Below are 14,438 nucleotides of genomic sequence, written 5' to 3'. Positions count from 1 at the left end.
ACAGTCCAAGGTCATGATGCTGAAAATAATGACGGGTGACTTGGGCATTGCCGGCAGTCTCTGAGAACGACTGAGGGGTGCTGCTGGTTAGGATGCTGTCCTGCTGCTGGAGGGAAATAGCAGTGGGGTTTGCACATGTTTTGGCCTGAAGTGCTTCAACCGTGCCATGCAGCGAAGCAGGAACAGCAAGGGGGTAGCAGGGCAGTGGCAAGCCATCCAGGCAGACCGGGAGCCTGGGCAGACCAGGCATGGAGCAGCAGGGAGCTGTGGTGTGTGAGGGGAGAGACCAAGAGCAATACAGGTCAGTACAGAGGGGTACCAGAGGGGTTTGAGAGAGCCAAGAGGTGGCTGGATGATCACTTGTGCCCCTTGGGGTGCATATGCACCGACTAGACTGTGAGGAGAAGTGTGCACAGCATCTGTCCATCCTGCCTGGATCTCGTTAACGCTGTCAAGACCTTCACTTTCATAAGGTCTAAAATTCACTGCATTTTAAAGAGCCAGAAGGACTGTCTGGAGTGTATGGGCTCTTCTTTCCTGGAATGTAAAGGAAACCTCGGCTGTGAAGCTGGAGTGCAGGGGGCTTCATTCCTTAGTGAAAGCAGAGAAGGGAAATGCAGATGTCACAGCTGGGACAGGAGATTTATCTTGGCAAGTAAAGAGGAAAAATACTTTCAAAAAGAAAAGAGAAAACTCAGAAGAATCCCCTCCCCATCTGCACTGCCTGCCAGCACGAGCAGAACCTCCAACCTGCAAAGGCCCTTCGTCTCCTGGGCCTGGGCTGCCGCCCAGCTGGATTAGCCCCTTGCCGCTTTCTCTTTGGAGCGAGACCATTGCGGTGGGAGCAGGGAGGCTGTGAGAACCAGGCTGATCCTGAAGGGAGGTTGTCTCCAAACAACTCAGCTGGAGGTGGGAAGGGGAAAGTCACAGTCCAAGGATGGAAGCATGAAAGGGAAAGGGAGGGACAGATGCAGCCAGGGTGACCACAGAGGAGAAGTGGATCCAGGGAGAGGAAACCGTCCCCTCCTCAGCAGTGCGTGGTGCCACTGGGCTACAAGGGTGGTAACTCCAGGCATCCTGTGCACAACCAGGCAGAGGAAAAGGCTTGATGCCTCTGTCTCTGCTTGGAGCCCCCAGAGGTCTAATACTAGCTCTGGGTGGGGGGAAATAGAGAGCTTGCATTTGGATGTCTGGATGCTCCCAAGATAACTGTTGTACAACAGGAAAGGGTGTTCGAATGAGAAGTGCACGCACGCACATACAGTGTGCTATTTAGACAACCCTAAGCATGAGGTCAGGGTGAAAACATGTGGTGGAAATATGTTTGGAAGAGTCAGTGCCTATGTCGGTCACCAGAGTGGGAGGGAGCAGGAGCCAGCAGCTGACAGATTCACACTCTCTCCCTGTGGCTGAGGTGGCCTCAGCCCGAGCAGAGTCTCCTGTGGCACCAGAGCAGCTTAAGGCTCTCCGTTGGGCCTGGAGATGTGGTGGTCATTGCCTCCCCTGTACCTGTGCACGCCGGCTCGTCCCCTTCAGGCGCTGCCTCCCCGTCCTCCCAGAACTGCGGTGGGGGGACGGGCAGCCAGAAATGGGGCTTGGATCAGGAAATCCAGCACATCCTCACCATTGCGTTTCTGTCCCTTGGCTGCCCCCTCCCTGACCGCTCACTGGTAATACAGCTTTGGAAACACATCTCGTGCTATTTCTTGGCTTTGGAGCGTAATTAGAAGGAGAAGGAAGGAGGGTGTGAAAGGGAGGGGGAGATAGCAGGAGCGAATAATGCAAAATGAGACTGTGCTGCAAGCTTCGTATCCCATCTGGAAGTTGTTTTCCCCCAGTACACTTCACACCCGCTCCCTCTGGGCCAGGAAGGTAAGGATCACGTTTCCCAGTTGACTGGTCCCCCTTGCTCAAGCTGGGTCCATCTGCGTGAAAGCTACTTGAGATATCTTAAAGGAGAATCTCAGCAAGTTGCATTGTCACAATTAGAAATTCTTGGCCAATTCCCTGAGGAGCGGAAGCTGGCTGATCTCAGCCTGGCTGGAAGGTGCTCTCGAGGAGAGAGTCTAGGCCTTGAAGAGGCTGTGAGAGGATGAGCCTGCTCATCCTCTTGTGCATCTCTGTACCTCCCACCTTTATTCACGTCCGAGTCCTGTGGACTCTTTCTTGGACCTTCCACTGACACGTGATCTTTGTTGCCACAGTGTTGGCAAAAGTCTCTCCAAAGCCCAGCATAGTAATTTCATTTAGTGGCAGCACATGCAGGCCTTCAGCTGTGCTGGCCCCAGTCTGGGTGGGAAGGGATAGTGGCTGCCCAGCACCTCCTTTGGCACGTGACCTTCCAGCCAGGATAAAGCTACTGTCCATTTGATCAGGTGATACGCCTGCTTCTGTTTATCACTCAGAAACTCGGAACATCGACCCTGCCGTGCTCTGCCACGATCCACACAGCCCTGAGACACCACACCCTGGGACCTGTAGTTCCCCAGAGCCTGCTCTCTCACATGCGTTAAGGAAGAGTATGGCTGAAGCCTTCTCTGAGTTTTGCCAGATAGGTGCATCTCCCGCAATGAGGCTGGGTGGGAAAGAGTTTGCATATTCTGGGTTAGCAGGCTCGATCTAAACTAATTAGCAATATTTTTGATGGCACCGGTCCAAACTAAGCTCTGGGCTGCTCCTCACTATGCCCATCACAGTTGGATCTGGACAAGAGGACACTTTTTCCTGTTACCATGTGGTTGCATGCATGGCTGTCATTCCTAATCCAAAATCTGTCCTGAAGTTAACAATACCTGTTGGCATCAGGAGAGAAGAGAGCCAACCCAAGAGACACAGCAGTCTTCCTGGGATGTGGTGGCTTAGCTTCCTGCTTGTCCTGTAGTCTCCGTTGTGGATATAGCCAGCTACAAAGCCATGTCATTATCTTTGTTTGCCTTACCCTTCCTTCTGCTTTCCTCTGCGTCTTGCTGCTGCCTTTTAATAAAATAGCAATCTCCAGCTCTGTGACAGCTCTGAGTGCTCTCCCTCTTTGAGGTGTCTGATCCTTGGTGCCCTCTTTGATAATGACCATAGTTATTCCCAATCTCATAGGCTAGCTCCCTTCTCTCTATCATCTGTGTCTGGAGATGTTGGACTGCTGTATGTATGATTGGTGAGAGCTGAAAGGGAGCTGCTTTGCTGAGGAGGCTTTGCCAGTATTTAGTTGTGCTGGAGGATAAGACCCAGGAGCCGAGAGGGGTATGTGCCCCAACATTTCTGGATTCCCAGGGAAGATGTGAGTTTCATTCTGTGCTTATCACCCATGTTTTTCCCATACTGTGCAGTAGGTCTCTGTCTCTTGGGAGAGAATGGGCTTTTGGGGACCTAACTCCTGCATCTCTGGGAGAACAGTGTTGCCTTCATCCTCCCTTCCTAGCAGCAAAGTCCTCCAGCAAGCCTGCTGTGTGGTGTCTAAAGGAAGAACCAGAAATCTGCAATTAACTCCCGCCAATGTTGGTGACTGTGTTAAGGCTCTGATACTCAGACCCTTGCACTTCATTACTCATCTCTCACCCCTTAGCCACTGCTGGGGAGATTTTTTGGTTTCAGAAGAAAACCAGAGGCGCATCTCTGCCTCTTCCCTCCAGGTAGGTTTGTCCTACAATGGGAAGACTGTTGACTGACCAAGAGGTCCTTGTTCTAAGCGTGGGTGGGATGCCGCTAAAAGGTAGTGTGTGGAACTACTGCATAAATGCATCTTCTTGACTCTCTTCAGTCCCACCTCTGCCTTTGTTAAAGCACAGTTGTGAAAGAAATTTGAAGCACGTGGCAGAGTTGCAGACAGCTCTCCCTGCAGCTGTCCATGCAGCCCTGCTTCTCTTCCAGGGTTACATGGTGGTTCTAGTTTTGATGGTTACAACAGTATATATGATTTGAGTGCCTCTTGTTGGATCCTGGCTCTGCTGTGCTGTCGTGGTGTGTTGGCAGCCAGAACTCTGAATCCCTTCACTTTTCTGCAGTTACGTTCTCACCCTTACCGTAAGGCTATCGTGTTCATATCCTGTGTTTGCTTGTGTTGTTTAGAGAAAGCAAGACAAAGAACAGCTGTTACATGAGCAGGCACTCTCTGGGCTTAATGCTCAGGACTCCAAACTCTTTACCCCTCCGTGCTGTAGGGTAGGGCAAAACCTGGTTTTCCAGTGCTTTTTAGATAAATATCTAACCCAGTTCCATCTGCTGACTCAGCTCCCTCTGAAGAACGGTTATGCTCAGCACAGATGGGAGGTGTTTTCTGTTGCTTGATTCAAGTGCAGAAATGCTTCTAGGCAACTTGGAAATGGCTGGGTAGATTTTACCAAGCTACCCCGCCAACTCGGCTTCCGGTATGGGAACAAGTGGAGAAAACTTCAGCCCAGACATCCCAGGGAGGGCCTCAGCACTGGGATTTAGCATGAGTGTGCCTTCTCTGCCTTACCTGCCCATGCAGTGTCTGCCTTCCCAGCGGAGCCTGGGGTTGTGGTGTGTTAGGCTGTCACTCCAGGCAGAGGGAGGACAGGACAAGTGGGAAGGAAGTGAAGGGAGAGAAACCTTGTGTCAGGCAGAATGTAGGCAGCAGGGACTCCCCCCTCTTCCAGCATGCTCTGTGGGCATCTGAGTTTTTAAATTGAGTGGCTGAGGGTTGATGTTAGAGGGTGAAGGGCACTGGCATGTTGGAGATTGCTGCAGCTCACTGTCTCCCTCCCCAGCTTGGTGGGAAGCGTGGGTCTGTTCAGCTGGAGCCTACTTCACTCCCCAGCCTCACCCCAACCCTCTGACAGCCAGCGTAATGTTGACAGAGTGCTATTGTGCTCAGATAAAACAAATATACCTTCCTGTAGGAACAGGAACCTGCAGGCTCCAGCATCCGGGGTCCTCTGGCCAACTCCTCCCTTAGTCCTAGCGCTGGGGAGAGAAAGGACTGCACGCACCCCGTGCTCCTCTAGGAGCCAGGCTCTTTCCTGAGCTCAGCTCTCACACTGGAATTCATTGGCATTCATGTCTCTACTCTAGGACCTGCGTGCTCTCTCCCACTCTCTCTCATCCATACCCTGTTGCTCTTGGTATTTCAATATGCTGCTTTCAATGCCTTTCTGCCCACCCAGATGCTTTTCCAGGCGGGGGGGGGACCCAGTCTGACTCTGCTGAGCTCTCTCCAGTTCATTTAAGTTACACAGTTCCGTCTGTGTAATACAGTCACTTGAATGTATCTGTCTTTTCTTTCCTCTCCCTGAGCCAGAAGCCTCAATCTGCCAACAAATAGGATAATTTTTCAGCTGGTGTTTGGCAACCATCATTTTTCTCCCTGCCCAACCAATGCTTTGTTGTAGCAAATGGAAAAGTTAGCAATTTTACTTCTGAATAGGAGGATATGCCTCAAAGGAAGCAGGTTCCCTGTAGCATCAGGAGCCCAGCTCTGCAGCAGCACTGGCCAGATTTACTGACTGTTACTGGAATGATTAGTGGAATGATTGTTTGTTGTTAACAGCCCATCTGTAGTGTTTAAACTTCATCGGGGAGCAGAATTTCACAGGCATTCTCTGGCTGGAGGACAGCCTCATATGGTCCACAGAGGGGCTGTGAAATCCCAGAGGAAATTAAATACAACAGGGGGCCTTCCTGTTTTGTTGATCCAACTGATCTTTTTTTCTCTGATAGAAATCAGCAGCTGGGTTGATGTTCTCTGGGGCATCAGAGTGCCTATTGCTGCTGGCAGAAAACATGAGAAAGTGCCTGTCGCCAAGGACAGGTGCTGAAGACCGTGGTTTTCTGCCACACTTGCATTTTGTCATCACAGGGATTTCTTGCCTTGTGCTCTATTCAGCTGTTGTCACAGTGAGATGATGCTAGGAAGCCAAAGATAGGTACCCACAGAGGAAGGGGGAGATGTGAGAATATGGAAGGGTTTCATGAGTGTTTGTGGTGTAGATGAACAGGTGGAGATGTACAGCACTATGGCCCTTTCTGTCTTAATTCAAGGCGTTTTTATCAAAGTGATGCAGGCAAGGGATAGGAACTGCTTTTTCCCATCCAAAAAGGGCTGTTGCTGAGGTTTGGCCCTCAGAGCAGGGGAAGGCTCTCAGGTCCCTCTTGGGAGTTGACACTAACGCTCTCTCTCCCTTTGTCTTTCCTCAGCATTTCTCAGAGAACCTGGATCACTTTTCTGACAACATGGAGGATTTCTCCAACGACCTCTTCAGCAGTTTCTTCGATGACCCAGTGCTGGCTGAGAAGAACCCGCTGCTGGACATGGACCTGGATCCACCCACTCCAGGCATCCAGGCAGAGCACAGCTACTCCCTCAGTGGAGACTCTGCTCCCCAGAGCCCCCTCGTGCCTGTCAAGACTGAAGATAATGCTAATGGTGAGCATGAGATGTGCACACTGCACAGCTCGGGCACATCTGTTAGCAGAGTCTCTGGCTGGCTTCCATATATAAGGACAAACTGGCTATTCCTTGGGCTTGTGCGTGGCTAATCCAGGGAAGAAGTTGATCTGCTGTTGTCAAATACAGCCCACATTTTTTCCTTCAGTTTGTGCTCTGACAGTCACATTGCTCCTTTGACAGGCTAACTTATTTATGAGGATGATAATTGGTTGTGGTTCAATGTGCTGCCAGCTTCTGGCAAGCAATGGGCAATGTCTCTTTAGGACCCTGCAAACCTGGGAGCAGATGCCCTAGATCCAGGTCTGCTTTGGCATCAGGCAGCAGGGTTTTGGCTTGAATATAGGAAGTATGAGTCTCTGGCTGCAGCCAGTGCTGGTACATGTGGAAAGCTAAGTGGCTTCTTTACCAGCAGATCTTTTAGCAGGAGACAGAGAGGAACAGTAATTTCAAAACCTATTTTTAAAACAATTCATTTCAGGATAATTTGTGATGGCTGGATATTTTTAGAGCTGTCCTTGCAGAGAGTCCTGTAATTTGTGGGACTGTGTGGGTGTCCCAACAGCTGATGGACACCAGGCTGCCTGAAAAAGCAGTGGCACAGGCTCAGTATACACAGAAGAAAGCCATTCCTTTGAGCGAGAGTGAGACCTGGGATAGAGGCTTCCCTCTCATGGCCAGGAATGATCCCAGCTCTCTGGTACAAACGCCAAGGCAGGAGGAGAGGAGCTGGCCTCCGCTGCCTCTTTGGTCCCTGCAAAGGGCGCAGCCATCAGTGCCACGTTCCTTAGGGGCCACTCAGAGAGGTGCTGGGAGAGAGGTTCATGGCAGGCCAAGCAAGCTCTGCCTTAGCATAAAAAAAATGTTCCATTTACATTTCTTTTTCCTTAGCTTTAACCCCAGTACAGTCTTGGAGGGCACTCAGCCCAAACAGGCAACCGGGTGACTAACAAAAAAAAACCCAGCATGAGCGCATAGACACATCTTTATTTTGCCCCTGCAAATGAATAGGAGGAGATAAGGCTTGGGAATGAGAGAAGCAAAACGCATGAGTTTGTAGAAAGCAGTGAAATGAAGTCTGCCTGCATGAAGCTACCTCAGGGACTCCTCTCTGAGACACTTGTCACCACTTCTGCTCCTCTCCTCTGTGTCTGGACATGCCCCTGCTTCAGCTGCAGTGTCTCCAAGGCAAGACCATGACTCTCCTGAAGGGAGTGTGACACTGATCTTTGGGCAGAGGCCAGCACAGGGTGTACAGCACAGGGTGTACCCAGGAGAGCTTGAGATGGACCTCGCACTTGCTCTCTGAGAGTGCAGATCAGCTCTATAGAGGGAGTAAAGCCTAGTATTAATGTGGCAGGAATAGGGGTATCTATGCACCCAGTCCTGCAGTGGGATAATTCACCCATCTTACAAGGGCTGTCTTGGCTCGTAATTGGATGTGAGTCATATTCTAGTGTAGCCCTGAGTCAGGTCCAGTATTTGCAACACTGTGCAGTCCTTTTGGCACAGCTCCATCCAGTCTCAGTCCTTTTAGACATTCACTTCAAATTAATTACCCAGAAATGGCTTTTCTTTAACATTAAGCAAGCTCTGCTTGGTCTGCAGAGCTCCTCAGGAATGCCCGGGCTCTGTCTAGGCTTGGATCTGGCTGAGGCTTGCTATTTATCAGCTTTCTTCCAGCTTTTCTGCAGACCTCCAAAACGCTTCCAAATCCTGCCCCTTCCCACATGGTTCCCACTAACACAGGTCAGCTAGAGCAAGCCGCTGGGTGCATTGTGACGCTGCTTATCAGTGGAGTCTGCTTTCAGGATGGTTTGCACATACAGACTGGCTGCTTCGGTTCTCAGTACCAGCCCTCAGTTCTGCAGGGCGCGATTTGATGCCAGGAGCAGGGGGAGCCAGGGTTGTGCAGACCAGCAGGTGCTGGACCAGTCTCGGGCTAGTGCCCGCACTCCTGTACAGGTCCTGCTTCCTCACTGCTCTTTGCCTCACCTTCTCAACCCAGGGCAGCTATGGATATCTTTCAGCCATACTTCTTCCCATTATGTACAGAATATCTAGAGCAGAGGATAAGCTTCCTGGCATGCCTCAGCTAGCAGCATACAGTGAAATCTGCAGTGGTTACAGACTGGCCATACCTCTGAAACGTCCTCTGAGGCAGCAGAACACAGATGTGTCCACACAAAATGCCTTCTCCTCAGTCCCTCATTGACCCTCTGATGGCTTATGTGTTTGTGATTCTGTAACCCAATCGCTCCCCAGATAAATCTCCGAGGGTGGGAAAGAGAGCAGGGTCAGAATGTAGACAGGAAATGGGAGGACAGCGCGTACTTATTTGGGTGTCTGCTCCTTGGTCTGTCTGGACTGACAGCGCTGGGGGCTGCTCTCTGGCTGAGTCAAGTCTGCCCTTGGTGGTCTGCACTCCCTTGTCTGGTAGCTTGCTTCAGCAGCAGCCCTCCCAGACAGAGGATGCCCCGTGCCTCTGAGAAAAAAAGAAATGCAGAGCTTTGCAACAGAAAGGGAGGATGAGGAAGATGAGGCTTAAAATCACAGTAAGGGAACTTCAGATTAGCCAGTAGGCAAAACCTTCCTGTAGTAGGCATAGTGAAACCGTAGAAGAGATTTAATGTGGAAAGCTGCGGATTCTTCATCACTTTGCAGAGGGGTAAGATCAAGTCAGACAACCATCTGTCAGGACTGACACAGGTTTAGTTGAACTTGCCTAGAGCAGCGGGATAGACTGGAAGACCTCTCAAGGTCCCTCATCTCTGTGACAGGCAGTGGTCAGTCAGAAGAATTCAGTCCAAGTTTTCTCGCTGCAAACACTTGTGGCTGTGTAACACCTTGCCTCCTTCCATCAGAAAGGGCTTGTTTGGATACCAGGGGTAACTGGGACTTCACTACCAGCTGTGGGTTTGGTGTCCTTAGCAGGACAGAGAAAACGGAATTCAGTCCGTGTCTGCTCAGCAGCCTCTCCATTGTCACGGCTGTGCAGTGCACCCCTGCCTGAGATGCTGCCTGACGACATTGGCCCTGCTGCATTGTGGGAAGCTCTAGGAAGCAATCCAGCAGCACTGAGAGCAGTGCGCACAGCTGATAGGCACGCGGAGCAGCCACAACAACTTGTGTCTGTGCTTGAAGATGTCCAGTCACACAAGGAGCTGGAAGGAATGAGCCTTTGCTAGAGAGACCTATCCAGGCAGCAAAATAAGAGGTGCCAAACCAAAGACAGGAATACAACATATTCCACTGGCAAGGGCAATACTGTGTTAACTGATATAATTCTTGTCCAAGCCTTAACACCACTGTGTCCACGCAAAAGCCAGAGGCAGGATTCTGCCGTGTCCTCTCCTGAGGGCAACAGAGCCTGAGATGGGCAAAGATGTTAGGCTAGCTTTAAGTTTAGTTCAGATGGCAGCTCCCACATGAACAGCTACTTGCTTGTACCCTTCTTTGTGCAGGCCTTTCTGGAGCTGAGAAGGACCTTTCTTCCCCTCTCGTCTTGCCAGGATATCTTCTAGACTGAGACCTGCACTGCAGAGCTGCTGTGGGCAGCAGACAGCTAGGCAACTCCCCTAGGTCTGTGAGTGCTGTATGCAGAGAGCAGTGTAGAGGGGTCAGAGAGTGAGCCCGACTGTGGCCTTGTGTTGAGCCAACTGGGGCACTGTCTGGTGGCGCTTAGCAATAGTCTGTCCTGTGTCAAGACAAATGCATTTCTGGTTGTCAGATAAAAAGGGGAAGCGATGAGGATTAGGGAGGAGGATGCAGGCTCCAGGCCAGCTAGGAGTAGCTTTTTGGCAGGCTGAAGTGTTTGAAGAGCAATGAGGGGACCAAAACTTCAGAGGAGAGCCCAGGCAGCTCTCCTGCCTAGCAGTTTTTATTCCCCATCTGAGCTGCAGTTTATCCACCACTGCCTGAATCCCAGCACCCGGGATCTCTGCTTCCAGTGACAAGCCAGGCTCACGCCACAGACGTGCATGGGACAGAGCAGACAGGGGGCGAGGGGAGCATCCCCACACAGCTCCACTCAGTTCTCTTCAGACACTTCCTTTCCCTTGCTGCTGCTCCGGTCCCTGCCAGCAATAGCAGCTGGGCACGGCTGTAGGCAGCAGTCCTCCTGAGCAGCACAGGGTGGAGGAGGGAGCCTCACAGGTGAGACTGAGGGGAGCAGCCATGGGAGCAGCCTCACAAGCAGGTGCCACATTGGACTTCCTTCACAGAAATGGACCTTCCTCCTCTCCTGTCACGCAACAAGGCTCTGGTACTTGGCACAACATTGGCAGGAGGCCAAAGCAGCGCATACAGCCTTTCACTGTCATCGTGCTTGCCCTCTCGCCAGCTCTCTAGCACAGAGATGGTGCTATTCTTGGTAACACACCTGGCAGCTCTGTGATGCTGGTCATGCTGCCTAAGGAGCAACAGCCCAGCATCCTCCTCTCACTGAGCTCTAAATATAAGTAAGTTCCAGAGGACAAGACCGAGACATCACTGGGGGAAGAAACTCCACAGCTGTCCTCCAGCACCTGGGCTGCACAGTCAGAGCAGAGCAGAGACACAATCCCTCTAGCTCTGTCCTGTCTGCTCCCCGCACGCTTGGGGGTTTGTTCCCTTTTGTACTCTGTGTTGTGGGCCTGCACATGCTTGTGTGGTGACAGTGCTAAACTTGGAAAGGCAGCCTCCCCAGACGGGGGGAAGCTGTCTGCATGGATTTTTTTTTTTTTTCTTGTCCTGTTCTTGCTGGAGTTTGACTCTCACGTTGTGCATGTTTCAGAGCTGGAGAATGGAGTGTGGTCGCTGGGGCCCAAGCTCTGCTCCATCATGGTGAAACAGGAACAGAACCTGGCTCTAGACCTGCCTGAGTCCCAGCTAGCTGCCAGCTCCATACCAGTGCTGAACCTCAACCCTCTGCAGAGACTGCCAGTCCCCGAGGAGGTGAGCCCATCTAAGATCCATCGGGAACCCGGGCTCTCACACAGCAGCACCCCTGGTGATGCAGACCCAGCCATGTGACTGCAGGGTCCTGCTAGGTGATTTAGCCACTGGACAGACAAGAGAAGGTGATACAAAGCCCAGATACTGCATTATTTGTCATTCTCCTCTTGAAATGGCAGTCAGAGGAGCAGCACACCTGATGCTAGCTAGAACTGTGTTTTTGATTCCTGCAGTGAAGCTACAAGACAGCTTATCCTTCCAGAGAAAATGATGGAAGGAAGGTTTCTCCAGCACAGGAGGCTGTACAATCTCGGTTAAATGCAAGTGTGTTTCGTTGGCACAAAAGCCAAAGGCTTTTAAGCTTGCATGTGCTGGAGGCCTGTCCCCTCCAACCTGCCAGTATTTCAATAGCCACTCTTGGCATATTTTCATTTTTCGGGGAACAGTGTCAATTAATGTGATGCCAATGACCCCACTATTTATGAGTATAGACCCCTGCTCTGCCACTGTCTTTTTCATGGCCTTGGGCCTCTCACTTTTCTCAGCTGCTCACTGGAAATGGAGGTCCCACTCCAGGTCCTGCTTGCTTTTTTCTATGAAGCAGCAGGAATTATTATTTCTAAGAAACAAGGGGCCTAGTCTTTTGGTCATATCTAAGTTCTTAAGTCTGTTTGTCTGAAGGAGGCTCACTTATGCCACTGGTACCTGGGTGTAAGTTGGGGGCTCAGTTCAGCTGGCCTTGAGTCCAGCCGTGTTGGATGGAAGGTTTGACCAGTCTCACACAGACCTTGGCTATCTTGTAGCAGCTCAGTAGATAACAGGAGAGCATCTCTGGGGTTCACTTCCTTTTTTCACTCATGCTGAGCATCTTCCCATTTAAACAACCATCCAAAACAAATGGATACTTCCAGCCAAAACTGTGCACAAACTTACTCCATTATTTACACAGCTTGAACTTGCTGTGCCCTCGAAGCTCTGCTGTGTGTGCTCAGCAGCGGTACCATGGTGCTCTCTCAGCTGTGTTTACAGTCTGGAGGAGTTTGCAGTGTGTCTGTTTAGTGTAAAGACTCCCCCAGCGTATGGTGGGCTGGGGGCTGGTGAGCCAGGGAGCTGAGGGGCAGCATAGCCCAGATGGGAATAAATCTACTCTTTATTTAACTCTCAGTCCCCTCCGACTGGAAACAGCTGCCCAGTGGCCCTGGCGAAAATCATGTGAGCAGGACAGGGGGTTTGTTCTGTTTCTGTACAACCTCTATACTCCCATTTCTAATGAAGGGAGATCAAAGAGGGACTTCCCATGGTAATGTAGAGGTTGGTTTAAATTGCACTGTCTGGGTCTAGCAAGGGAAAAATTGCCAAGCATAAAAGTCATCTCCCTTTCGGAGGTACTCAGTGCACGGCTTGGCAGCATAGCCATCTGCCTCTGCCTCTTCCTCTGCAAACATGTATTTGCACCTGGTGTGCCCAGCAACACAGACTTCAGGGGGCTTATGTTTGGACTCCTGGTTTCTGTTATGTGTGGTGAGAGGCTGCTTTGGGGCAGAGCTGTGCGATGGGGCAGTACAGAGGGCAGGGGAGCAGCAGCTATGAACAGAAGTGGTGGGAGCCCTCTCGGCAGGGGAGTTTGGCAGTGCCCAAGAGCTCTTTCTGTTTCTCTTCCACAGACTCCCATAGAAATGACTCCAGCACCTGTGATCAAAGCTGAACCCAAAGAGGTGAACCAGTTTCTAAATGTACCTGCAGGTAAGAAGATAGAATTTGCTGGTTGACTTACCTCCCTCTATGTTACTCAGATATAGATCATTACTATACAGGGAGGAAAGACAACACCTGAGAGCAGAGCCATGCGTACAAGGTAGTCCTGCACAGACCAATAGAGGAGTGAGTGCTGCACTGTTCCAACTCAGATTAGTGTCTGGACCAGCAGCCACGCACAGAATTGTTCAGACAGGGACTCCCAGGCAAAACAGGCTACCTCAGAGTTGGAAATATGCAAGAGTGCCTTTAAAATCCTCAGAGGGACTGTAGTGTTATCCAAAAACAACCATCTGAAAGTCAGGAAATTCAGGATCCAGTTTAATTTGAAAGAAACCCAAGCATCTGAAAATCTGCCGATGCACAAATGAAAGCACTATAGGAACTCCCACTGCCACAGAGAGACATTCCTTAGGCATATTCCCACCTCCATTAAGTCCCCCAGGGCTCTCCAGTACAAAGTGGGGACAGTTTTCAAGTGCTTGGCAACCAACTGAGTGACCGGAGTGCCTTTGGATCAAGTGTGCTGGCAAGTGTGTGAGCCCCGTGGAGCTTTTGGAAGAGCTCTTCTCTTACAGAGCTTCCTGTACTTGTGAACAGGCTATGGAGCAAAACATCACAGGCTTTGTACTCCATTTTGGTTGACACTGGAGTACCTTATTGCTTTGTAAATACCTTCAGTGTCTTGGCAAAGCCCCTGCCAGCTCTCTGAGTCCTGCAGTTCCTACTTTAGCACATTTGAGGTCAGCCTCATCTCTGTCTTGGGCAGTGCTCAGTCCAGCCTTGTTCTCAGACCCACCCCATCTTGTGAGACTCATCACCCTCTCCTTTCAGTCCTGTGTTATGGCAGTGCCTTGTCCTGTTGCTACTCAGGGCCTATGCCTCTACCAACAGGCTGACACAAGAGCCATTGACTTGATCTCCTTGTTTCTCAGTAGATGACCTGGTGCAGATGCCTCCAACTCCACCCAGCAGCCATGGCAGTGACAGCGATGGATCCCAGAGCCCCAGGTCCCTGCCTCCCTCCAGCCCAGCCCGACCCGCTGCTCGCTCTTCTACTGCCATCTCCTCCTCACCTCTCCTCACAGCACCACACGTAAGGAGGCGCAGGATGTCACTGGGACACAGGGCTCCTTGGTGCTCAGAGGGGGCTGGAGGCTTTCTGAGGCTCATGTGGGGGATCCTGCCATTGTTGAGGTCTCCAAACTGAAATGCTGTGGCAAGGCAATGTGATGTCCTAGCACAGGGGTGTGGGGACAGGATGGTGCCCACAGGAGTGAGGAGAGGCACAATGCGTCTTGCACAATGCCTACCAGCAGCTATTTTGTTTTAGCAAGTGCTGTCTTTC

At 51.1% G+C, this 14,438-nt stretch overlaps 1 protein-coding gene across 2 annotated transcripts in view; it reads left to right on the top strand.

Annotated features, from left to right (window-relative positions):
- CREB3L1 (cAMP responsive element binding protein 3 like 1) overlaps nucleotides 1-14,438 on the top strand; it is a 46,691-nt gene that overhangs the window by 18,808 nt on the left and 13,445 nt on the right. The window contains exons 2-5 of one of the 2 annotated variants that reach the window (XM_075502694.1): nucleotides 6,151-6,379; nucleotides 11,175-11,335; nucleotides 13,000-13,078; nucleotides 14,029-14,186. In XM_075502694.1, the coding sequence (XP_075358809.1) occupies nucleotides 6,151-6,379; nucleotides 11,175-11,335; nucleotides 13,000-13,078; nucleotides 14,029-14,186 (627 nt within the window). Of the gene's footprint in view, nucleotides 1-6,150; nucleotides 6,380-11,174; nucleotides 11,336-12,999; nucleotides 13,079-14,025; nucleotides 14,187-14,438 lie in introns of both variants that reach the window. The other variant, XM_075502693.1, reaches the window with a different exon arrangement.

Source organism: Mycteria americana, chromosome 5 (assembly GCF_035582795.1).
Source record: "Mycteria americana isolate JAX WOST 10 ecotype Jacksonville Zoo and Gardens chromosome 5, USCA_MyAme_1.0, whole genome shotgun sequence".
Classification (NCBI taxonomy): Eukaryota; Metazoa; Chordata; class Aves; order Ciconiiformes; family Ciconiidae; genus Mycteria; species Mycteria americana.
This window is presented reverse-complemented; position numbering and strand designations above follow the sequence as displayed.